At 45.2% G+C, this 26,318-nt stretch overlaps 2 protein-coding genes and 2 long non-coding RNA genes across 4 annotated transcripts; 2 read left to right on the top strand and 2 right to left on the bottom strand.

Moving 5' to 3' along the window:
- The first annotated feature begins 10,883 nt into the window (after nt 1-10,883).
- On the top strand, nt 10,884-13,245 carry LOC144094145 (uncharacterized). The gene is made up of 3 exons (XM_077628067.1): nt 10,884-11,263; nt 11,341-11,586; nt 11,704-13,245. Exons 1-3 carry the CDS (start codon nt 10,894-10,896, stop codon nt 12,771-12,773), a joined length of 1,686 nt encoding a protein of 561 aa, XP_077484193.1. The 5' UTR covers nt 10,884-10,893; the 3' UTR covers nt 12,774-13,245.
- Nucleotides 13,246-13,383: 138 nt separating this feature from the next.
- Nucleotides 13,384-16,327, bottom strand: LOC144094147 (uncharacterized). Its single transcript, XR_013306434.1, has 2 exons — nt 15,867-16,327; nt 13,384-15,517 (listed from the first exon to the last, which is right to left on the bottom strand). It is a non-coding gene; the product is annotated as an uncharacterized LOC144094147 (long non-coding RNA).
- Nucleotides 16,328-16,401: 74 nt separating this feature from the next.
- LOC144095593 (uncharacterized) lies at nt 16,402-18,732 on the top strand. The gene is made up of 3 exons (XM_077629269.1): nt 16,402-16,750; nt 16,828-17,073; nt 17,191-18,732. Exons 1-3 carry the CDS (start codon nt 16,519-16,521, stop codon nt 18,258-18,260), a joined length of 1,548 nt encoding a protein of 515 aa, XP_077485395.1. The 5' UTR covers nt 16,402-16,518; the 3' UTR covers nt 18,261-18,732.
- Nucleotides 18,733-18,870: 138 nt separating this feature from the next.
- LOC144094144 (uncharacterized) lies at nt 18,871-21,815 on the bottom strand. The gene is made up of 2 exons (XR_013306433.1): nt 21,354-21,815; nt 18,871-21,004 (listed from the first exon to the last, which is right to left on the bottom strand). It is a non-coding gene; the product is annotated as an uncharacterized LOC144094144 (long non-coding RNA).
- Between the last annotated feature and the right edge of the window lie 4,503 nt (nt 21,816-26,318).

Below are 26,318 nucleotides of genomic sequence, written 5' to 3'. Positions count from 1 at the left end.
ACCACTAAACATCACTTTCCTACCTAAACGATTCTTAAACCTCAAACTCATAACGGATACGGTAGCACCAGTGTCCACAAGAGCCATTGTTTTCACACCATCAATAAACACTTCCAGTTTGTTCTTCAACATAAACACGGGCAGAGGTAGATTGGACGTCATCGACTCGCCGGCGGCCTCACCTCCATCGGCCGCGCCTCCTAGTTTCCCGGAGGCGGAGGGGATGCACGACGTCGAGGAGAAGGTGACCGCCGTTGGCGCTGAGGTGGCGGCGTCACACTGCGGTCAGATGCGGGTGATGAACTCCGCAAATTGCTCGGACGGTACGGGTCCCAAGCGGACGTTGGGGGTCTCTGCTGCGCGGTGTGCAGTTGCCCGTAAGTATTCGCCGGGGGTTGGCAGTCTTGAGAAGTTGGGAAACGACGGCGGCAATATCTAGCGATATGCCCTGCAATGCCACACCGGTAGCACAAAGGTTGAGAGCGCCAGCGACCGCCATAAGAGTCCTGGCGAACAAAGTCGCGACGTTGGCTGAAGCCAGGATCTCGCTGCTGACGAACCACGTCTTCTGGGTAGGTGGGCCTCCTTTCTGTCGGCTGGTGGCGATAACGTTGGGCAATGTTCCGATCGTCCATGGGCAAAGTGCCGTTGGGTGGAGCCCACGGAGTCGACAGGGCGGCAACATCTTCCTCCGGTGCAGAACTGTGCCGCAGATATTGTGTGTGGCAGAAGGTATCCCGGGATCTGGACAATTCCTCGCGCACAATCTCTCGAATCATATCAGCCATAGAATTTGGAGGACTGGCTTCAACACTGGCTATAGAGGTGACATTGGCCAATCTTCCGAATTTAGGGGTGATTCGACGCAGCTTAAGAGCTTCAAATGTTCTGCAATGTTCTATAACGTCAGCGGTGGTGCTCAGGCTCTCTTTGCTAATCAGGAAGTTGTAAACATCTTCCGCAATTCCTTTTAGAAGGTGGCCGACTTTGTCTTCTTCAAGCATTCTGGAGTTAACTAGCTTGCATAACTTTAAGATGGCTTCGATGTATGCCGTGCAAGTTTCTCCGGGTACTTGCGCGCGGTGAAGCAATGTCTGTTCCGCACGCTTCTTCTTTGCCGATTCATCCCCAAAATTTTTCTTTATCTCGGTCGTAAAGGTAGCCCATGAACTCAGTGTATCCTCATGATTGTCGAACCAGTCAAGGGCAGTGGCGGCAAGGAAAAACACAACGTTAGCCAGTTTAGTAGCAGCGTTCCATCGATTGTATTTGCTCACCCGCTCGTAGTGTTTCAGCCACTCGTCAACGTCCTCTTCAGGTTTTCCAAAAAATGTGCGGGGCTCTCGATAATGTGGCCAGTTGTTCGCTGTGGATAGCCCGGGTTGCTCAGCATTGTCGTCTCCAGGCATGTCCGATGGCAGTGGTGGGAAGCCTGCGAGTCTACGGCTCCTTCGGTAGATGGAATGCTCCGTGGTCGTTACCCAGCACCTCCACCAACCTGTTACGTGCTTTGCACGCACGGGGGTTTATTCAAAGAGGGGACCGGTCGAAGCAGGATGGAAGCAGGAAGCCTAGCAGCGTCCTTCAGCTCTCTCTTTTTCTTCCTCTTTTCCCCGCGGGTCAGTCCTTCATCTTCTGCTTCTTCCGTCGAGGTTCTGTGGAAGCACGTTACAATATATATATATATATATATATATATATATATATATATATATATATATATATATAGTTAACCTTGATGTAGTGTCTCTGTGCACCAACATACCGCATGACGATGGCATCCGAGCTCTGGTCGCACCCCATGGAAAACACAGAAACGCTGATGCGCCTAGCCAAAGTACCATCGCTGCACTTACTGATCTGGTCCACAAACTCCACTTTTTTTAATTCACATACTCCTTTTACCTACAAACGAATGGTTCCGCTATGGGAACGAAAATGGCGCCCAACTATGCCAACATATATATGCATAGCATTGAATCGGAGTTTATCCGCTCATACCCAACAAAACCGGCTTTTTACAAACGCTTCCTAGACAACATATTCATGGTATGGACGAAAACCGAGGACCAACTCATCCAGTTTATTTCAGCATTTAACAACATACATCCAAACCTCTGTTTCACACACACTCTACCGGTCAAATTAATTTCTTGGACGTCTCAATTCGAATGGAGAAGGGTACCTTAATCACCAGTGTCTATAGAAAGCCCATGAATAGGCAACAGTACCTTGATTACAAGAGCTGCCACTCACGCCACTGCAAAACTTCAATTCCATATTCCCAAGGCATCAGATTCAAACGGATCTGCTCACGACCAGAAGACTTCAAAGAAAATTCTAACCGTATGCGGGAGGTTCTAAAAGACCAACGCTATTCGGCCTCTATTATTGGTGATGCCATTAGGAAAGCAGAAGCAAACAATCGTAACGAAATGTTTTGGGATCCCCAATCAGCAACCGCAAATGAACACCGCTCTGATCTCGTCTTAACATTCGCAAACAACCTTCCTAATGCCAACAAAATTCTAAAAAAACATTTCAACATATTCGAACAAAACGATCGACTGTAAAAACTTTTTCCAACAGTTCCACGGGTTCCCTACAGACTACCAAAAAACAGAAAATTATGCAGTTCACTCTACTATCAATAAGGGAAAGCCTGTGGTTTGCCTACCTTGCAGGAAGAATCACTGTCAAGCTTGCCAGCACATGCAGACAACACTAGCTCAAAGCACACACTCTAACTTCAAACAGTCCATCCGTGAAAACTTGAATTGTGACAGTAGTAACGTAGTATGCATTCTTGAGTGCGGTGATTGTCAGATGCAATACATTGGCCAAACCGAGAATTCCTTCCGAATTAGATTCAACCACCACCGCGTGCACACCAGATCTCTTCCACTCCTCCCCCTGTCGAAACACCTTTGCCAGGAAGGTCACGAATTTAAAAACTAAAAGTTACGCTGCTACAGAGCGGCTTCCAAAATACCCGTGAGCGTGAGAAACGAGAATCATACATTATATATAAGTTTAATACTGTGGGGGCCGGTATGAATGAAAACCCTGGTACTCTCGCCACACTTCAGAGGTCAGAGTCCTAGCCTTACTGAAATTCACAGCACCCCGACTGCATCCCCTGAAGTCATGCCAATTTGCGTGCTTGCTTCCACATGCCGCCCTTCTCCTCCCCCTGCCATTCTTTCTTGCTCATGATCAGAGAAAACAGTTGTGACAGCAAAGCATATTGCCTATTCCCCCCTCAACTTTCTATATTTTATATTTTATTTTTCTTTGTTTCTTTTTCCTGCTTTGTACATAATATAGCGTGATCCTCCATATAGGGCAGTAACCCATTGCAATAACGCACACTTGGGCAATTTCGCGCCTTCGTTCCCCATTTTCTTTGTTTCTCTCCTCTCTGTTTCTAGGAAGGAGCCCTCTTTTTGTCTCCGCGACGGAAGGCGGGGCGGAGGCGCCTTCGACGCATCTCCGCCCTTCGTAACTTCACGTAATTGAGGTCTTCATTTTAAAATTGCGCTCGTAGCGGGAGGCGTTCCGGAACGACGCTGACCTTCGACGCCGCGCGAATGCAGAAGCATCTATATCTTTGCGCCGGGATGCAGCAAACTCAAGCGCCAGACGCCTCTAAGTAGGTAGAAAACGGTGCCTTCCACTGGTTCCATGGTATTGGTGGCTGGCCCGGGGTTTCCAGGAATGTACGAGGGGGCGTCAGATCCCGTGAAACTCATAGTGAAGGTTTACCTAGTTTGCACGTTGCTGTATTATAGATGCAAGATCGAACGACACACCGGAGCGAGCGGTGTCACGCTGACGGCAAGTTTCCTCCGACCCCTCCCCTCCACTTTTCCTGCGTCACGTATACGTGGTGTCAAACAACATGCATGTGACTGAAACTGAAACTCTGAAGAACAGAAACTGAAAGTAAGAGAACTGAATTTGAAAATAAGAGAAACTGAAACTGCCGCGCAGTTCATTCATTACCTGATGGACAAGCAGTATCACGTATTACTTAACGTCTTCATAAAACCGCTGTTTGTTCTTCTATAGGATTAGCAGCATTAGTATATGTTTGCTATTAGTGACACACAGGTAATGAACATGATTTACCAACTTTAGTGTTGGTTCTGGTGTAACGCACGAATAATTTATAGGCATGCCTTTGTGTATACGTGAGAAATTAAATAGTGAATCAAGCCTTGAAACTGCGTGTGCATTTCTCATGAAAAAAGTAAAAAATTATCTTGCTTTAATAGCATGCGCGTCATCTATATCAGATGTGATTGTAATCTTGAGCTATAGCTTGAAATGACCCATGCTGGCTGCCATCAAAAATCCCTTTTTTATTATTCAACAAACCTCATAACTCATTTTTGCCACGAAAGGAATGAAATGCTTCACTTATGTCTCATTGCTTTGGTACAGTCATGGTTCATTATGCAATGTAAAATGTGATTTAGGAATATTTTTGTTACTTTTTGCACGGTTTGTTCCTGAAATTCAGCACATCCACCAGTGTAGCGTTCCCCCGTGGTTTTCTTTTTTATTAATATAGTGCAAGTGAATAGCCACCGGATTCTTGGCCGATCACTCAGTGTGGGTATGCGCCATCTTTTGATAGGCTAACAATATCAACAACATTCGTCTTTCACTTTCAATCATATATGTGCTGCACTATACATTTTCTTCTAGTTTATATTGGTTCCATCCATAATGATGTCAGAGTTTAAAGGCAAATCCTCAATGCTTGCAGATCTCTACTACGTGCTCAATTTTTGTTATTGCGACCAAGGTGGCACAATATGTAATGAAAAGTTAATATAGTTCACCACTACAGTTCGTAAAAGGACTATGAGAGAGAAAGGGCAAATCACTCACAGTCAGAGTACCTTTCACATACTTCTAAGCTGTGCACATAAAACGACTAAAAAGGTAATTTTCCCTAAACTCATTACATACTACGGCCGGCTTTCAGGCTAATTGTGAGAAATGTCTGTGTAAGCATGGAGAAAGGGGTGAGCCGGAATGCTGTCATGATTCACGGAAAAGGCAGTAGGCATGGGAGGCACTGGCCACGCAATCAGCTTCCGCAAGTTAGGTTCACGCAAGCTCCGCTGCAGGTTGATCTGATCTCCTTGCCACGAGTTGCTGATACGCAGGCTGACCCCGTCTTCTATTACGACCATATTTACCCGTCCCATGCGAAACATATGCCCACAAATATCCTAAATGGTCTTCTTTCTGAACCCCTACAGAATTTTCCTCATCAAACTGTTCTCTCCACTGATGCCTCCGGCAGCTGTCAGAAGGCGGCGATTGGGATATATTCGCAGGATCTGGCTTTGAGCTATTCCGTTCGTATCCCTGGTTATACTCCTATATTCTTCGTAGTTTTTGGCTATTGGCTTGCCTTTTCTCAAACTTCCCAGGCATGTAGCACAGGATCTTATTCTTGCAGACTGCCTTTCAGTTCTAGTCTCTCTCCAAAATTCCGGAAAATCTTTATTGAATCGGTCGCTTAGGCTTTTGTTCCGTGCACAGCGCGTGAGATCCGCTTTTTCCTGGTACCTGCAGGCATTCTGGTGTCTATTTTAACGAGGCGGCTGATTTATTGGCAAGGTTAGCTCTCAGCACTCCTGTAATCTATCCTGTCCCTCACCTCATTCTGTTGGAAACTTCACGTTTCCAGCTTTTCCCAAATATTTCAGCCAGCTTGACTGATCCGTTGCTCAATACCGTGAATTTTCGCCACTTTAAGTACCAATGGAATGTCCGGTGGTGTAAATCTGGGCATTGTGAAGTGTCAATGACGCTTCTGCGATGCAGAATCCCTCACTTAAATTTGTACTTGCGCAGATGCGGGTTCGCTGCGACAAAACCGTGTCTCATGTGGGCAAGTTGAAACATTAGATCATTTTTTCCTCTCTTGCCTGCGGTTCGCAGTGCAATGAAAGCAGTATTTGGAGGTCCCTCTTTCGAGGTTATGACTCCCTCTGTCACTTCCAGTTCTTCTCTCGTTCGGTGCGAGCGCCAAGGAATTCTTGTTAAGCAGTGTTTGTGGCTACCTTCATGATTACATAAGTGCGACTGATCGGTTACCTTGTTAGCTGTATACAAAATTCTGTCTCATGTCCAAAACGCTTGATTAAATTCCTGGTAATTCATATTTATTAAATTTCACTGAATTTCCCTATTTTTATCTTGATTCAGTCTTCTACGCCACCGCTTCGCGTCTTTTTTTCCTCCGCGCAAATACTTTTTTTAAAGCGAAATTTATTGCCCCAGGGCATCAATGATGGGTAAAGGTGTGACGAATGATGTAGAGATTAAATGAATGGAAAAATGTTAGCTGATCTGATGAATTCCAGTAGAGAACGATGGTATGGTCCCTGCGTCCAGGCAATGTATGAAGCAGGGTTGCTTGGTGAAAGACCCATCAGGTGCCGGATCCTTGTAGGCTTGAGAGCTGGGCAGTCCCACAGTAAGTGATGAATGTCGGCCTCAATGTCCTCGTGCTTACATATCGGACACCCTGGCCGAGGAAACAATTCTCGGTACTGGGGCCACTTCCGAGTGATGGCTGGTGTGAGGGCAACCCCGACCCGGATCCTCCTAAGCGCAACCTCCTCTGCACGGGTAAGACAGCGGGGGAAGGCTACCGCACACGGAGGGATGAGAGCACGTGTGCGGCGCCGGAGGAGTTCCTTTCTTGATGAATGAGGGTAAAATTGTCCGAATGAAGGAGCCGAGGCGATGATGAGTTTGTATTCGCGAGGCGGATCGCTAAATCTGCCTGGCTTTGATAGGTTAGCAGATCCCGTGCGACCCACTCAATACGTACTGGCTGCGGGATGCGTGCCGCGAGCTGGTGGATGTCCTGACATCGTTGGACAGCGGCTAACACGTCGTAGCAACTGGACAACCTGAAGGGCGTCAGTACAGATGACAACGCGGGCCGCAGGGTGCATAGTTATGTCGGCCACAGAGCAGAGTGCTTCGTGAACTGCAACGAGCTCAGCACAGAAGGATGAAGGGGGTTCCGTAAGCTGAAACCAAGAGGTTTGATTCAGGGCAGGTCTGCACGGACAGTAGATAGCTGTTGTTGCTTTGCAGTCTTGTATGCTTGCGTCTACGTAGACAACAATGGATCCTTGAGACAGGCAAGCATCTTGTTCCTCAAATTTTTGGCGAAGCAACAATGCCGAATGAGCAGATGTTGCCCGGCGAGTATCTGTTGGCTTGTTGTCGCTGAGCTGTACAAACTTCCATGGGGGAAGAACTGGCGCTGGCGGCTGAAGAATGGAGTGTGATGTTGCATAAGTCCTCAGTGCATGCGTGGAGTGCGATAGACTGGCCTTAAGGCTGTGCGCTTCACGGCGCTGCTGCACCAGCTCATCAATGGTATTCAGCTGCGAATTCTCTTGTGTAAAGTTATGACCGGTGTGATGCGTGGAAGGCACATAATGGTCCTCATAGCCTCTCGGTTCACGGCTTCAAGACGATCCCATTCAGCTCTTGTAAGATGTTGAAACTGGGCTTGATAAACAATACGTGGCTGCAGAACTTGCAATACGAGGTGCAAATACTTCATTGGCAATCTCCACTGTACCTTGGCCAATCCCGCCGGTGGGTATGTGCCATATTTACTGAGGTGAAGAAGAGTGTGGACTACAAACACTATCTGTACTTGTGCTCTGTTTTTTTTTGTCTGTTTGCATCGTAAGCCACTAATAAGTAGACAGGCATACACGTAATGGGCATACCCTGTGCACATGAATGCGGAAAGCTGGTCATGGCTGTCAAAGTATTGCCAACAAAGCAACGAGACCTTCAAGAAACAGGATATGGTTGTGACCCCTCACATGCAATGATTTTCAGACAATTTGAAAATGTGGCAAGTTACAGCAGTCCCGTGGTTATATTGCTGCATTTTTAGAAGCTGTCAAAAAGGATCATGTCAAAAAATTACACATAGCATCCTGTTTCATTGATGATGTTTATATGTGTGGTAAACGATAAGAACAAGCATCTTTTTGTTGGTTAACTGCTCTGCAATCAACGCAGTACATACGGAATCACAGTCCAGTGACTGCAGAGTGGTCTGCAACCAGTAACTTGCAACTATACTATGCAGCAAGCTTCTTTGCACGGTATTTGTTACATTTATCGAACGATGACATGGAATTAGTATGGCTATTTCTACACAGTGCATTTCCTAACAACTCCTTTCCGCCATCTGTACTTTTTACCCAAAAAGCTTTCTACAGAGTCACTCAAATTGCTACGTATAAAGATGTTTGTAGCAGATGTGTGAGGCCGAACAAAAAAAAAATGTTTTTATTTTCCTTAATTCTTCAGTATTCCTCATTATCACAGCATGGACACTTATAATTTGGTACAACTTTTTTCAGGCATCACAACTGATGCACCGATATGTTTGGTACACATTTATCTTAATGTCTATTGGGTCAAAAAAATACGAAATAATAGATGACTGTATTAGTTTTCACTGAGATAACTAGCATCACACAGCATGCTCTTGAAATTCATCTAGCTGTCTGTAATTGGCTTCATTGTATAGCTTCATACTTTTTTCATTTAAACTGTGCACACTGCTCTTTTCACCGCACATGGCGACATGGCACGCGGAGCCCCGTGGGAATGGGCGAGGAGGATTCGGAGGTCGGCTGCTACTTCCATGGAATCCAAACACAGCTATAGGCACCTGTAAGTCACGGTTAATTTCGGAAAGGCAGCTTTGCCCGCGTCCTTTCGTTGTCTTGTCCATCGTGCGTCGCGTCTCGCGGCGAACCCGACAAAGGGGAGGCCATCAACCCCCCTCCCCTCCTGAAGCGGGGGAAAGATCCGCAAATAGTTTCCTAGAGACGACTTTTTTTCTGTGGGATCAACGAGGGGTCAAACGACAGGCCCAAGCAGAGTGAGGCAACGTTCTCTGTTCATTCTAGAGACGCAAGATTACACTGCAAAATGAAATCTTGTCTTTCTCTTCCAAATGCAATTTCATTTCACTTTATTTTTCCAGAATGCAAGTTACATCCTAGAGAGATGCAAGGGCTAAAAGCTGCTAAAAAAGCAGCTTGACTGGGCCCAAGCACCTCTGAAATGGCAGTACACGACAAACGCAATTCAAGCAAAAAAATGTTTACAAATATATATATATATATATATATATATATATATATATATATATATATATATATATATATATATATATATATATAGAGGTAGATTATAACACAAAAAACAACGAAGCAAGTGACATATAGATTCAATGCAATGAAAACAATGAGCATGTATGTTCACTAACAATAGTTTACAGACGCATGAAAACAAAAAGAGGACCCGAGAAAATAGAAAAAAAAAACACTTAATAGGCATACATGGCACCTCCAGACAACAGAGGCACATAAAATGGAACCTGACTATATATTAACAAAATACATTTTTAACTCGCTTGGTTTAACACTAGCCAAAACTTTGTACTTATTAGGAGTGGTCGGTAAATTGTGTTCAAGCGTTTGCAGTTTATAATTATTTCGAAAATATGGAATATATATATATATATATATATATATATATATATATATATATATATATATATATATATATATTATATATATATATATTATAGAAAGATAAACGTATTTGGTTGCTAGAGGCAAAAATTCAAAGTTGAAAACGCTTCATTTAGCCATAGATTTATTTTGAGTCGACGTTTCGGACAGAGCCTGTCCTTTCTGAAGACTGAGGTTACAGGGGTCTTCTTCCTCTTCTTAAGGAGTTGGCACTGGCACACATGTACGACACATGAACAAAAGACACAAACGGAGGCAAAGAACACAAGAAAAGATACAGATAGAGAGAAAAGGGGAACAAATAAAAAAGAAAAACGTGTTGTTCACCGCCGCCCACCCCGCAGCCGCGGGGAGCCGACCCCGGACGAGGAAAAAAAAGGAAAACACGGAGCGGGAGGGGATAATGGATACCCTTCAAGGCAACAGAGCGGCGGCGTGTAAGGTGCACAGTAGCAGACGGTGGCGGGATATATATATATATATATATATATATATATATATATATATATATATATATATATATATATATATATATATATATATATATATATATATATATATATATATATATATATATATATATATATATATAGGAAGCCAACAGTCACGGAAACCAAGGGGCGTAGGGGAATGTTTTTAATCTTTATTTATTTGTAGTGCCAATCAATCGGTTTAAAGAAAATTACTTATAAAGCAGCAGCAAAAACAACCATGCCGCCGGTGGGATCCGAACCTACGACCTCCGAATATCGCGTCCGGTGGTCTTACCAACTGAGCTACGGCGACGGCTGTCCAATCTGCTGCTTTCGTGGGTATTTATGTTTACTGCGTGTAAGCGAACCTTGAGAGTGTTCACCAGCGCCACCCTCGACCATAGCGGTGGACGTAGCACGTCCTGTTATACCGCGAGTGTGACGTAGAACGTCATCTAACGGCGACGGCGGAAACTGTATAGATGCCTTGCACCGACGTCACATCCGGTGTCCATCGTATGCCAGTCGGCCATGCTGTCGAACCACCGCCGCCTTTCCGCTCGTAGCTTACCGCCGGTGTGGAAGCATTTGTCAGCTCGTGTCGTTTTTGTCTGCGTCTCTCCACAGCTTCAGTATGGTTTTGTGCGCTATAGTTGGCTGCTCAAACCGTAGCGACAGCTCAAGGAGAAAGAAGAAGCCGACGAACACAAATTTCTACCGAATTCCGAGGATCATAGCAGACAAGTGCGAGCGTTCAAAGACGCTTAGTACAAATCGGCGCACACTGTGGCCAGTGCTGTGGCATGTTGCAAGTTGCGCGTCCGCGCCATAAGTGTCGCCACGGTCGGAACGATTGCAGCGATCCTGGTATCTGGCAGCAAACGCGGCTGGAGTCAATGACACAACGCGTCTGCGCCGCCAGTGCCGCCGCGGGCAACGCTGCAGCGCAGTGGCAGCAGACGACAGCGACCGGCGCAAGCATAGCGAGCAAAGTTTTGAGCAATTTATGTTTTTACCGCCAACTCCCAGGCACCGCCACCGTCGCATTTCAAAATCGTCCCCATTGGCTCTACGGGAATGTCACACCCTTGCTGTGGCTGTCACGAATTAAGCGAGCCGACTTGGACCCGGACAACCCCAACTTCCGTGTGTGCGGAGCGCACTTTACCACAGGTAAGAGGCTTGTGCCGTGAAGTAAATGTTAGTGAAAACGTGGGAAGCAAGGACTGAAACCTGATTTTGATTTGCAGGGGCGCCAGCCGATTTGTTTGACAACACGAACCCAGACTGGGCCCCGTCATTGCATCTCGGTTACAGCACTAGGCCAGTCGGCTCGGATCGCCACGATCGCAGCCAGCAACGACGGCAGCGAAAACGATGTGCCGAGACCGAGATGACCGGGTCGGAAGAGCCGTGCGGCGTCGCCGCACCCGTGCCCGATGTTCCCCCATCGCCACATCAGGCCGAGGAGGTCGACGGCGCCGGAGAAGAAACAGGTGAGTCGGCCTTGCACCATGCAGTCATAGCCTTAACTTAAGAAATAATTACGCGGTCGTTCTGCAGTCTGGCTCTTTCTTACACACGACCGCTAAACGACGAACGTTCTCTTCCAGGTGTTTATGTGCAGACAGACATGGGCATGAGCGACATTGGGGCATTAGAACAAGAATGCATCAGACTCAACGACTGCGTGTACACTACACGTTCCGAAAAGGTGCAGCTTGAGATGACCGAAGAATCATTGAGAAGTTCAGAGCCCAAGGTAGTATTCTACACAGGGATTGCAAGCTTCACAACGCTTCTTGCAATTTTCAAAATGCTAGAGCCATTTGTTTCACACAGTGTGAACAACAGCCTGGCAAAGTTTCAAGAATTTGTGCTCTTCCTGATGAAGATCAAGCTAAATCTTCAGAATGCTGACCTGGCCTTCAGATTCAATGTGTCTGAATCTACCGTCTCACGCATTTTTGACAAATGGCTTCATGTAGCTCACTGCCGCTTGAAGTCTCAAGTTATGTGGCCCGAACGAAGTGCGCTGCAGCGCACCATGCCGCAAGCATTCTATGATTCATTCGGCAGTGATGTGGCCGTCATCATAGACTGTTTTGAAATCAAGATTGAGAGACCGTCCTCATACTTGCCGAGGAGTGAAACGTGGTCGACTTACAAGGGCAGCAACACTGCAAAGTACTTGATAGGGATTGCCCCACAGGGTATTGTCACGTTCATCTCAGAGGGCTGGGGAGGCCGAGTAAGTGACAAACATATCACGGAACACTGCGGGCTCCTAGACAACTTGCTTCCTGGAGACGTTGTTCTAGCAGATCGAGGGTTTAACGTCGCAGACAGTGTTGGTTTCTACCGTGCCCGGCTACATCTGCCAGCATACACAAAAGGCAAGAAACAGCTGTCGGCTGCAGAAGTGGGAAGCACAAGGAAGCTTGCTAATGTACGTATTCACGTGGAAAGAGTAATTGGACTCATAAGGAACAAGTTTCTGCTGCTGAAGTCTGTCCTTCCGATTGACTATGTGACATGTCGACAAGGTGACAGCATCACTCCACTCGACAAAATTGTGACTGTGTGCTGCGCGCTATCCAATTTATGCCCTTCGATTGTTGCAGCATTGAAGGAACCGAGCAAAGAGAATGTGCCCGAATCTGTTGATGGGTGCCCACCATAACTGGGGATTTATGCACGAGTGCAAGAATGTGGTCATGGACAGAGAAGTTTGTGGGATGCAGATTAGCAGAAAATAATTTATTTGTGCCTTCTCTCACTAGCCAATCAAATGATATTTTCTCATGGTATGGAGCATACATATTTCCTCATGCTTTTTGCCTCAATACACAAAACTAAATTTTTCTGGAATTTGGCATCCTACAAACTTTTGTTATCACTGTGCCTACTTTTAGAGGTGTGGGCGTAAGCAAGTACAGCACACTATAATGCTCTGGTTTGGTATGGTTTGCAGTTTGTACGAGGAATGCATGTGTATACTGATTTCTGGTGGTATATGTGGTTCTTCCCTGCCCTTATATTTTTGTAAGCTGCAGATCAGGTGTTTAGAATTTTAGCAGTTGCCATGACCAACAAGTACCCTTTCCTTCTGTATTTACATTTTTGTATTTGTAATAAACTACTTCATCCTCAAACATTCCTTTCTTTCCGTATTTGCATTTGTGTATTTGTAATAAACCATTCAATCGTCAAACATTGTCATGTGTGTACAGTTCATATGTGAAAACTTCAATGAGTTCAATAGGTTCTGCTCAGAGTGGTAGACAAGCTCGTGCAAGACTTCAAAGCTTTTTATTACGCAGACTTTGGGTCAACTGAACAGTTGGATGCCAGTGGTTGGCATGGATAACACACAAAAAATGCCCGTGTGCTGTTCAGTGCACGTTAAAGAAAACCTCGGGTATGACGAGTTGTACTGTCAAGAATGTTGAGTGGGCTAATGCACTAAAAACCCTGTTTGCTGTTCGGTGCATGTTAAAGGATGCTTAGGATATGACAAGTTATACTGTCAAGAACAATGCTCAAATTTTAAAGCAAACATCATGTGTTAATGTATCGTACCTGCCCTTTTCATACCGTACATGGAGTTGCGGAATCAGTGGGTAGCTCTTTGATGCAAGGAAGTGAAAGGCTACGAAGCTACATATTTGCTTGTTTTGGCTGCAGTTTCAAAACACTTATAGACAGCAACTGTTGTACGGTATTGGTATGGTTAGGCTTGCACTGATCTGCTATCAACAGCTCCATAAACCCAGACAGACAGTATTTCCCAAACAAAGCAACACATGGGAAGTGCAACTGGGCACAGGTTATAATGCACTGAGCTTTTATGATAACAGTACACATATGTATTACAGAGGAAAGGAGAACTAAACATCCGCTGTAGAGATGCATAGAAGTTGGACGCAGTTTGAAGCACACTGAAGCATCTGCTACCACCACTACCCTATGCAATAAAACCAAAATTAAGCACGCTGTTTCTCTTCACCTCCTCTGCACTGTGGGCAGTACCACTGCTTAGTTTTAGGTGCTCAGGTCAGTCCGACGCAAGAAAAATGGAACCATTTGTACACGCAGGCTTCACTGTCACAAGCAACCATTTTGCCAGTCTCTGGTCCATTACAATAACAATACGCCTGTTTACACAATGCAGTTGTGCCAACGCTGTCCTTCTGCCTGGTGAAATACTTGGCATACAGTTCAGGGAGCACTGCATTCACAAAGAACCTTTCTGAAATTGAGAAGATGTTTTCACAGAAATCTTCATCCCACTTGATGCGTTCTATGTGAAAACTCCGTGCCCAAACTACAGTCACAATACTTCACTTGGCACACAGCCATCTGTCTCTGCACTTTATAATAATATGCATGGCTTTTCTGAAGCTGCATGATCCCATTAACTTCAGTCAGGCACGTGTTTTCATCAATGAATGCAGTTGCATTCCTAAGCACGTATGGGCATTTAAACTCTGCCACACCTTTTCCGCAGCAGCTACACGAGACCAGAGCATCTGGTGTAGCCCCAGCAAAAGGGTACCTAGTGCTGATGTGCAGGCCTGACTTTGACAATTTGAAATTGTCATGTTTTGTGCCTTCACTATTCGCATAAGCTGCTAAGGCATCCTTCTCATGATTCCTACCCCACATGATAGCTGGCACTTTCATAGTTTGGGCTTCTGGATAGCAAATCTCTTTGATTAGGGACACACTAGGATTTGCTACTTTAGTGTGACATGCTTTCTTCATTAAAGAAGCAGTTATTCTTCCCGCTCTGTAAAGGAACCAATGTGGAGAGTCACTCTGCTGCTTCGTTAATGACTCTACTTCCTTTACAGTGCCCTCTGAAATGGTTAAAGAAGACATGAGCTCTCTTGCTTTGTTCACGAGCACGTCGTAGCTGTCGCCTAACGCATCGTCAGTGAACAGATTTCTTAGGCGTGCTGCTGGCTTTTTAACTGGTTCCTGGAACACATCACATCAATCATCAAGCACAGAAAAAAGCGCTGGCACTGCACCATCTTTTCCGATGTCATCATAAAGTGCGTTCAACTCTTCTGAAGAAGGTCCTGGGATTTCCAACCTCCTCCTCTTCTGCTGACATTCAGCACATGTGCCATCAATCTGCTCTTTACGCCCTCTCGACGAAGTGAAGCTGATATCTCTCAGCCGTTTAAACTGCAGCTTTTCAACATAGGCTGGCAGCCAGATGATTTCTTTCTGGGTGCATGAAACTGAGTTCCTGGTACGCACTGCAGTTTCCGCAGCAAAGAGACAAGCTCCAACATGCGAGCATGTCTCGCCTGTACCTGCCATGCAGGCGCAATGGGCAACAAGCACAGTGCCATTTGTCTTGCATAAGATCCAGGCTTTAAGTGGGTGGTCGCTGAGCCGTTGGGAATGGTTGACCTGCGAAAATGTTGTGAAGTTGTACATAACAGTGCACATTTTTTGTTTGCACAAAATGGGCATATGCACACCAGACAAAGTGGTCTCGGACAGAACAAATTTTCAGTGCTCCAGCATTGTAAGCGGAGAGGCATAGTTTATTTTCTTCATCACTGCATTTTTTCCAGTGAAACTTCTACTAATCGCCATGCTCCGCAAATTTCCCTACGCAGACGTCTGAAATTTTCCTGTCACTAAGCGCTGCCGCCACAGGCAGAAGCACGGTTTATTTTTCATTTGCATAAATTCCAATGGTCATTTTTTGCGTATGCTCACTGTGAAACATGCCAGAAAGGTTCCTTGAGCTTACCTCTGCGAGCAGAAGCACCTTCTCGTCTTGTAGGCGCACCGCAGATAGGCTTCTCACCTACCCGCTGGTGAAATAGTTATGCGCCTCTAATGATTTACATGCTTTCATTTCTTCTAATGTAACAAAACTAGAGGAGTACACTAAATAGTTCGCGATATTCCCGTGAGTCACTGCAGGTAACACATCAGCGTCCATCGTTGTATCAACACCCAGCCTCAGCGTGTACGGGTCCCTACCGTCGCACATTTGCACTTTTCCTTCATAGCGTACGCGCGCAGATCCAACAAGTTGAGAAATAACTCGCACTGAACGGCTCATTCCTCTGAGGAGGAGGCATCGCGTCCGAATATGTAAAAACAATTCAAAGCGTCTCGGGAGCGGTCCGGTGTCACGGATCTACGGAGCGGACGCACGCGCGCGGACGAAGCGAATGGTTCGGCAGCATGGCCGCTAGCTGTTGATGTGGCCGGAAGTGACGACACGTGCAAGGCATCTTATAGATGCCTTGCACCGACGTCACATCCGGTGTCCATCGTATGCCAGTCGGCCATGCTGTCGAACCACCGCCGCCTTTCCGCTCGTAGCTTACCGCCGGTGTGGAAGCATTTGTCAGCTCGTGTCGTTTTTGTCTGCGTCTCTCCACAGCTTCAGTATGGTTTTGTGCGCTATAGTTGGCTGCTCAAACCGTAGCGACAGCTCAAGGAGAAAGAAGAAGCCGACGAACACAAATTTCTACCGAATTCCGAGGATCATAGCAGACAAGTGCGAGCGTTCAAAGACGCTTAGTACAAATCGGCGCACACTGTGGCTGTCACGAATTAAGCGAGCCGACTTGGACCCGGACAACCCCAACTTCCGTGTGTGCGGAGCGCACTTTACCACAGGTAAGAGGCTTGTGCCGTGAAGTAAATGTTAGTGAAAACGTGGGAAGCAAGGACTGAAACCTGATTTTGATTTGCAGGGGCGCCAGCCGATTTGTTTGACAACACGAACCCAGACTGGGCCCCGTCATTGCATCTCGGTTACAGCACTAGGCCAGTCGGCTCGGATCGCCACGATCGCAGCCAGCAACGACGGCAGCGAAAACGATGTGCCGAGACCGAGATGACCGGGTCGGAAGAGCCGTGCGGCGTCGCCGCACCCGTGCCCGATGTTCCCCCATCGCCACATCAGGCCGAGGAGGTCGACGGCGCCGGAGAAGAAACAGGTGAGTCGGCCTTGCACCATGCAGTCATAGCCTTAACTTAAGAAATAATTACGCGGTCGTTCTGCAGTCTGGCTCTTTCTTACACACGACCGCTAAACGACGAACGTTCTCTTCCAGGTGTTTATGTGCAGACAGACATGGGCATGAGCGACATTGGGGCATTAGAACAAGAATGCATCAGACTCAACGACTGCGTGTACACTACACGTTCCGAAAAGGTGCAGCTTGAGATGACCGAAGAATCATTGAGAAGTTCAGAGCCCAAGGTAGTATTCTACACAAGGATTGCAAGCTTCACAACGCTTCTTGCAATTTTCAAAATGCTAGAGCCATTTGTTTCACACAGTGTGAACAACAGCCTGGCAAAGTTTCAAGAATTTGTGCTCTTCCTGATGAAGATCAAGCTAAATCTTCAGAATGCTGACCTGGCCTTCAGATTCAATGTGTCTGAATCTACCGTCTCACGCATTTTTGACAAATGGCTTCATGTAGCTCACTGCCGCTTGAAGTCTCAAGTTATGTGGCCCGAACGAAGTGCGCTGCAGCGCACCATGCCGCAAGCATTCTATGATTCATTCGGCAGTGATGTGGCCGTCATCATAGACTGTTTTGAAATCAAGATTGAGAGACCGTCCTCATACTTGCCGAGGAGTGAAACGTGGTCGACTTACAAGGGCAGCAACACTGCAAAGTACTTGATAGGGATTGCCCCACAGGGTATTGTCACGTTCATCTCAGAGGGCTGGGGAGGCCGAGTAAGTGACAAACATATCACGGAACACTGCGGGCTCCTAGACAACTTGCTTCCTGGAGACGTTGTTCTAGCAGATCGAGGGTTTAACGTCGCAGACAGTGTTGGTTTCTACCGTGCCCGGCTACATCTGCCAGCATACACAAAAGGCAAGAAACAGCTGTCGGCTGCAGAAGTGGGAAGCACAAGGAAGCTTGCTAATGTACGTATTCACGTGGAAAGAGTAATTGGACTCATAAGGAACAAGTTTCTGCTGCTGAAGTCTGTCCTTCCGATTGACTATGTGACATGTCGACAAGGTGACAGCATCACTCCACTCGACAAAATTGTGACTGTGTGCTGCGCGCTATCCAATTTATGCCCTTCGATTGTTGCAGCATTGAAGGAACCGAGCAAAGAGAATGTGCCCGAATCTGTTGATGGGTGCCCACCATAACTGGGGATTTATGCACGAGTGCAAGAATGTGGTCATGGACAGAGAAGTTTGTGGGATGCAGATTAGCAGAAAATAATTTATTTGTGCCTTCTCTCACTAGCCAATCAAATGATATTTTCTCATGGTATGGAGCATACATATTTCCTCATGCTTTTTGCCTCAATACACAAAACTAAATTTTTCTGGAATTTGGCATCCTACAAACTTTTGTTATCACTGTGCCTACTTTTAGAGGTGTGGGCGTAAGCAAGTACAGCACACTATAATGCTCTGGTTTGGTATGGTTTGCAGTTTGTACGAGGAATGCATGTGTATACTGATTTCTGGTGGTATATGTGGTTCTTCCCTGCCCTTATATTTTTGTAAGCTGCAGATCAGGTGTTTAGAATTTTAGCAGTTGCCATGACCAACAAGTACCCTTTCCTTCTGTATTTACATTTTTGTATTTGTAATAAACTACTTCATCCTCAAACATTCCTTTCTTTCCGTATTTGCATTTGTGTATTTGTAATAAACCATTCAATCGTCAAACATTGTCATGTGTGTACAGTTCATATGTGAAAACTTCAATGAGTTCAATAGGTTCTGCTCAGAGTGGTAGACAAGCTCGTGCAAGACTTCAAAGCTTTTTATTACGCAGACTTTGGGTCAACTGAACAGTTGGATGCCAGTGGTTGGCATGGATAACACACAAAAAATGCCCGTGTGCTGTTCAGTGCACGTTAAAGAAAACCTCGGGTATGACGAGTTGTACTGTCAAGAATGTTGAGTGGGCTAATGCACTAAAAACCCTGTTTGCTGTTCGGTGCATGTTAAAGGATGCTTAGGATATGACAAGTTATACTGTCAAGAACAATGCTCAAATTTTAAAGCAAACATCATGTGTTAATGTATCGTACCTGCCCTTTTCATACCGTACATGGAGTTGCGGAATCAGTGGGTAGCTCTTTGATGCAAGGAAGTGAAAGGCTACGAAGCTACATATTTGCTTGTTTTGGCTGCAGTTTCAAAACACTTATAGACAGCAACTGTTGTACGGTATTGGTATGGTTAGGCTTGCACTGATCTGCTATCAACAGCTCCATAAACCCAGACAGACAGTATTTCCCAAACAAAGCAACACATGGGAAGTGCAACTGGGCACAGGTTATAATGCACTGAGCTTTTATGATAACAGTACACATATGTATTACAGAGGAAAGGAGAACTAAACATCCGCTGTAGAGATGCATAGAAGTTGGACGCAGTTTGAAGCACACTGAAGCATCTGCTACCACCACTACCCTATGCAATAAAACCAAAATTAAGCACGCTGTTTCTCTTCACCTCCTCTGCACTGTGGGCAGTACCACTGCTTAGTTTTAGGTGCTCAGGTCAGTCCGACGCAAGAAAAATGGAACCATTTGTACACGCAGGCTTCACTGTCACAAGCAACCATTTTGCCAGTCTCTGGTCCATTACAATAACAATACGCCTGTTTACACAATGCAGTTGTGCCAACGCTGTCCTTCTGCCTGGTGAAATACTTGGCATACAGTTCAGGGAGCACTGCATTCACAAAGAACCTTTCTGAAATTGAGAAGATGTTTTCACAGAAATCTTCATCCCACTTGATGCGTTCTATGTGAAAACTCCGTGCCCAAACTACAGTCACAATACTTCACTTGGCACACAGCCATCTGTCTCTGCACTTTATAATAATATGCATGGCTTTTCTGAAGCTGCATGATCCCATTAACTTCAGTCAGGCACGTGTTTTCATCAATGAATGCAGTTGCATTCCTAAGCACGTATGGGCATTTAAACTCTGCCACACCTTTTCCGCAGCAGCTACACGAGACCAGAGCATCTGGTGTAGCCCCAGCAAAAGGGTACCTAGTGCTGATGTGCAGGCCTGACTTTGACAATTTGAAATTGTCATGTTTTGTGCCTTCACTATTCGCATAAGCTGCTAAGGCATCCTTCTCATGATTCCTACCCCACATGATAGCTGGCACTTTCATAGTTTGGGCTTCTGGATAGCAAATCTCTTTGATTAGGGACACACTAGGATTTGCTACTTTAGTGTGACATGCTTTCTTCATTAAAGAAGCAGTTATTCTTCCCGCTCTGTAAAGGAACCAATGTGGAGAGTCACTCTGCTGCTTCGTTAATGACTCTACTTCCTTTACAGTGCCCTCTGAAATGGTTAAAGAAGACATGAGCTCTCTTGCTTTGTTCACGAGCACGTCGTAGCTGTCGCCTAACGCATCGTCAGTGAACAGATTTCTTAGGCGTGCTGCTGGCTTTTTAACTGGTTCCTGGAACACATCACATCAATCATCAAGCACAGAAAAAAGCGCTGGCACTGCACCATCTTTTCCGATGTCATCATAAAGTGCGTTCAACTCTTCTGAAGAAGGTCCTGGGATTTCCAACCTCCTCCTCTTCTGCTGACATTCAGCACATGTGCCATCAATCTGCTCTTTACGCCCTCTCGACGAAGTGAAGCTGATATCTCTCAGCCGTTTAAACTGCAGCTTTTCAACATAGGCTGGCAGCCAGATGATTTCTTTCTGGGTGCATGAAACTGAGTTCCTGGTACGCACTGCAGTTTCCGCAGCAAAGAGACAAGCTCCAACATGCGAGCATGTCTCGCCTGTACCTGCCATGCAGGCGCAATGGGCAACAAGCACAGTGCCATTTGTCTTGCATAAGATCCAGGCTTTAAGTGGGTGGTCGCTGAGCCGTTGGGAATGGTTGACCTGCGAAAATGTTGTGAAGTTGTACATAACAGTGCACATTTTTTGTTTGCACAAAATGGGCATATGCACACCAGACAAAGTGGTCTCGGACAGAACAAATTTTCAGTGCTCCAGCATTGTAAGCGGAGAGGCATAGTTTATTTTCTTCATCACTGCATTTTTTCCAGTGAAACTTCTACTAATCGCCATGCTCCGCAAATTTCCCTACGCAGACGTCTGAAATTTTCCTGTCACTAAGCGCTGCCGCCACAGGCAGAAGCACGGTTTATTTTTCATTTGCATAAATTCCAATGGTCATTTTTTGCGTATGCTCACTGTGAAACATGCCAGAAAGGTTCCTTGAGCTTACCTCTGCGAGCAGAAGCACCTTCTCGTCTTGTAGGCGCACCGCAGATAGGCTTCTCACCTACCCGCTGGTGAAATAGTTATGCGCCTCTAATGATTTACATGCTTTCATTTCTTCTAATGTAACAAAACTAGAGGAGTACACTAAATAGTTCGCGATATTCCCGTGAGTCACTGCAGGTAACACATCAGCGTCCATCGTTGTATCAACACCCAGCCTCAGCGTGTACGGGTCCCTACCGTCGCACATTTGCACTTTTCCTTCATAGCGTACGCGCGCAGATCCAACAAGTTGAGAAATAACTCGCACTGAACGGCTCATTCCTCTGAGGAGGAGGCATCGCGTCCGAATATGTAAAAACAATTCAAAGCGTCTCGGGAGCGGTCCGGTGTCACGGATCTACGGAGCGGACGCACGCGCGCGGACGAAGCGAATGGTTCGGCAGCATGGCCGCTAGCTGTTGATGTGGCCGGAAGTGACGACACGTGCAAGGCATCTATACTACCTATGGCAACAAGACTGCCAGAACCGAGACCCCCGTTAAGCTATTAGCAGACAAGGTAAAGGAAATGAGGGGCTCGTTTGACAAACATATTAAGGAAGCCAACAGTCACGGAAACCAAGGGGCGTAGGTGAATGTTTTTAATCTTTTTTTATTTGTAGTGCCAATCAATCGGTTTAAAGAAAATTACTTATAAAGCAGCAGAAAAAACAACCATGCCGCCGGTGGGATCCGAACCCACGACCTCCGAATATCGCGTCCGGTGCTCTTACCAATTGAGCTACGGCGACGGCTATAGCAGAGATCGGTGTTTCGGGTGTAGAGTCGATTCGAAGCGGTCCTTAAATGGGCAGTACGTATTAAAATAAATCTATAATGGTAAAAGAACCTCAAAATGCGAAAAACATACATATGTTCAAAACGAATTATGTTACAATTTCTAAAAGCAGTTTGTGTTGGGGAGAGATAAGGAAGGTTTGCAATGTAGCGGGTCGTTTTCTTCTGCAGAACCTGTATTTTTATCACATTTGTTTTTGTGGTGGTTGCCCAAACAGTTACAATTCAAAACGGAACCGAAAAGAGCATGATAAATTTGAATTTTCACGTGAATGGGAAGGAGCCATCGATATCGTGATAGAACACCTGCTCCTGAAGACAGCTTTCTGCAAACATTTTCCACATGACGATCCCAGCTGAGATGTGACGAGAAAGTAACTCCAAGGATTTTGTGGCTGTCAACGATTTGAATTTCTTGACCTGTGTATTTAGGAGCGCGTTGTAGTTCGACTGGCTTGTTCCTTGCACGGAAAATTATTACCTTAGTCTTTGTAGGGTTTATTTGGAGGCAATTAGAACAGGACCAGTTCTCTAGTTTCGTAAGGATTACGTTGCTCTCTTCAATTAACTTATGTCGTGACCAGAGATTAGTACACTGCTATCATAGGCGTATATAATAAATTTCGCTTTGTCATAAATATGCATGCACAATGTTATTTATATAGATGTTAAAAAGCATGGGGCCCTGAATGCTGCTTTGAGGCACACCATTTCGTACCGCCAGAAAAGAACACTGATGGTTGTGGATATAGAAAGGTTTTTTTCGATTTTGCAGGTATTATTTCATGAGGTCTAAAGGTGTTCCACGAACTCCATTTTGAGAAAGTTTGAGTTAAAATTTGATGGTTTAGGAATCGAAAGCCTTACTAAAATCAATGAAGATTCCGACAGTGAGAATACCTGCTTCAACGTTTTGCAGGATACATTCCTTAAGTGATAACAAAGCTGTTTCCGTCGACTTGCCTCCCCCCCCCCCCCCCCCCCCGGAAGCCAAATTGAGCCTCAGGCAGGATTTGTTTTGCATTAAAAAAGTTCACTAGACGGGAAAATATTACTTTTTCCAAGCCCTTTGAAAAGACTGGAATCACAGATATTGGTCTATAGTTGGACACTACTTCTTTATTAACGAATTGAAGATGTATGCAAGGACAGGTGCAATAAAAGATAGTACATATTTGACTGGTTTTATCTGAATGTTGACAACATCTAAGGCTTAGCTATTATTTAAATTCATAAAGATTGTACATACTTCGGTCTCATTGGTGGGCTCAAGGAAAAGGCTTTCGAAAGGGCTACAAGACGAAGGAACTTCAGGTAGATGCATCATAGGTAAATGGGTAGTTAAAAAATTGCTGTTTAAATGGTCAGCAAGAGCCTGACCAGATAATTTAGAACCCTTATAGATTACTCGTTGAGCTGGCGCATTTTTCGTATTGCGACGTAACAAGTTATTTACAACTTTCCAGACGTCTGAATTTTTCGTTCTAACATCAGAGAAGTTTTTGATGATACACAATCTTAGCACGCCTAAGCTCAGCGTTTAATTATTTTTTTGATTAAAATTAGATTCTAGAGAGCATTATTTAAAAAGGCATGGTACTTGTTTTTGCGCTTTATCATTCTTTTCAGCTCTGGCGTGATCCATGGTTTTCTTATTCGTTTAAGCTGCTTAATGTTCTTGAAGAGAAAGTGCTTAGAGTATATTTCCACAAAAACCTTGATAAACTCTGAATATGTATTATTTGAGTATTTTATATCGAATAACTAGGAGTCCCGTCCAAAACTACTTCAGCTTGTTATCTGGGTACCCCCAAGCTTATTTTATTTGCGTGTAACTCCAGCCCTTCATCTTTGTCATTGTAGCCGCTATTGTTTCTCAAGTACCATGCACCATCTTGTTATTAGCAGTTCCTAATTCAAGCCTTCTGCAGGGTTTGAAGGACCTATTTAATTGGAAACGAGGAGAACACGTGCATAGGATGGAAAGCGTGTGATCTGCCAGGAAACACCGAGGCGGCCCCGAGAAGGGCCTTTAAGGTTGACAGCCGTTTTGTGCCTCTTCACTTGGCAGCGACGACACAGCGTGTGCGGTCCCCATGGTTTTGCCCCATCTGTCGAAGCAATCCTCGGACACGACCATGACCTTCGCCATCTGATGTTTTTATTTAAAAAACAGAGACCAAAGTCGTGCTGTATGCACTGGGATCGCCATGTGGTTCCATTGACGGCGAACAATCAATCATCCACCTAGCCCGGCTCTTTGGACGGATTCAGGAAACGACTGAAAAGAACAAAAGTAACGAGCAAACAAAGGTGCGCTGCATACAAGCTAGAACGCAAAAAAAAAAAAACGAAGGCGCGCTGCGCTGGACTAATGCTGTAGCGAGGTCTAATGAGAAAACTTTCATGGCTGGCGTCGATTTCTACAAAGCGCGAGCAGTCGCTACGGAAATAAACAAAGGCGCACTGGAGCTGGGTAAGTCTGTAGCTACAAGCACGAGTTTTGTCTCTACCGCCGATTTCCACACCACGCGATCGTCATAACTTTTCTTAAACTTGCTGTTGAAGCTGACAGCGATTATAAAAATTAAGGCCGCCGACTGTAGTGGCAGAGGCTTGCCATTGAAAGTAACAAAGCCGTGTACTTTGTCAACCCGGCAACGAGGCCTAGCGCGAGTTTTAGAGCCGACTTGGACAAAGGGCGAGACAGAGATAATAAAAACAAAGTTTAATATACAATGGCTCACAGGTATGACAAATCCAGACACAAACTGCACCACAGAACCAAACCAATCAGTCTGCCCATGAGGCTGAGGTTTTTCAACACCTTTCTTTATGCAGCTGCAACAAATGTTGAAGATAATATATCCATCTACATTAGCACATTGTAAATATGCCATTTTTAGACCACATAAGCCGGAAAAATGACGACACTGCAGCAATGCTCCGCATCAACCCCAGTAGTTGAGCCTGGCCTCTGAAAGCTGCCACTGGCTTGCACATTACCTACAACACTAGCAGTAATAGATTTCAATAGGAAGTACGATGCACTGGGTGGGATTTCATTTCCTCAGAAGCAAAGAGAAAGTGTAATCTATCAGTCTAGCATGTTTCTGCTCAGCTTCCCTTAAGCAGTAAAGCTTTGATAAGCACCAACTATGTGCAAGCACACCAGAGCAATGTCTTCACATCCCTACAGACGCACACTAACGACAGGGCATGGTGTCTGCCACTGAGCAATCCTCTATATTGAGCACAAAGATGGTTGAATTGTGGTGGTGGGCTATACATTGCAACAATGACAGCAGTGTTTATGGAATGCTATGTACTATTACATACTGTTCTTCTCTAGTACTCTGCAGAGAACATCGCTACAAAACTAAAAAGCCACTGAAATTTGGAGCTAATTTACGACAAGTATGAAAATGTGACTTTTGCAAACAAGAAAGCAAGCACTTATCATATGCCATGAGCTCAAAACATGCACAGAGCTGTCATGAACAGTAAACCTTGCAACAACAGTGTTCATTGCTGCATGCCATGATCGAGTGAGAGCAGATAATTAAGAGCCCAGTGTGAGTGAAAGGTTCAGTTACAAAGCAACACAGCTCAACACACAATATAAAATATTATGCAACTTTTCCATCTGTTTGGCTCTCACTGAAGACAGCACATAGTCTTGCTTACTTTTTCTTTGCTGTTTTGAGTAACCATAGCCTTTGCAGACTAAAAAATTTCTGCAAGAAGCAAATAAAAAAAAAAGAATGGTAAAGACAGGCTGCATTCGCATGCTCACTCTGCATGAAAGTTGGCAAGAGTGGATGGACAAAAGTTTTTGGGATGTGCAGAAAAAAAAAATTTGTTTGTGGAGGCCAATGAAATCTGTAGAAGTGTCAGGAGACTTACCTGCTCAACCCACTAAAATGAATACCAGTTGGCTGGCTAGGAAGGCAGCCCAGAAATAATTTTTTTTCCTTCAAATTCTCATCCCGCAAATTTATGTTGATGATTGCACCTACCTTGTCTGATGGCATGGCGCCAAGGTTTGCACAATGCACACCTTCATGCACTAGGTTTTCAACAGTCACATCTCGCTGCGTTCAGCTCTCTCCTGTTTTCACTCTATGAAT

This window comes from Amblyomma americanum, chromosome 6 (assembly GCF_052857255.1).
Source record: "Amblyomma americanum isolate KBUSLIRL-KWMA chromosome 6, ASM5285725v1, whole genome shotgun sequence".
NCBI lineage: Eukaryota > Metazoa > Arthropoda > Arachnida > Ixodida > Ixodidae > Amblyomma > Amblyomma americanum.
This window is presented reverse-complemented; position numbering and strand designations above follow the sequence as displayed.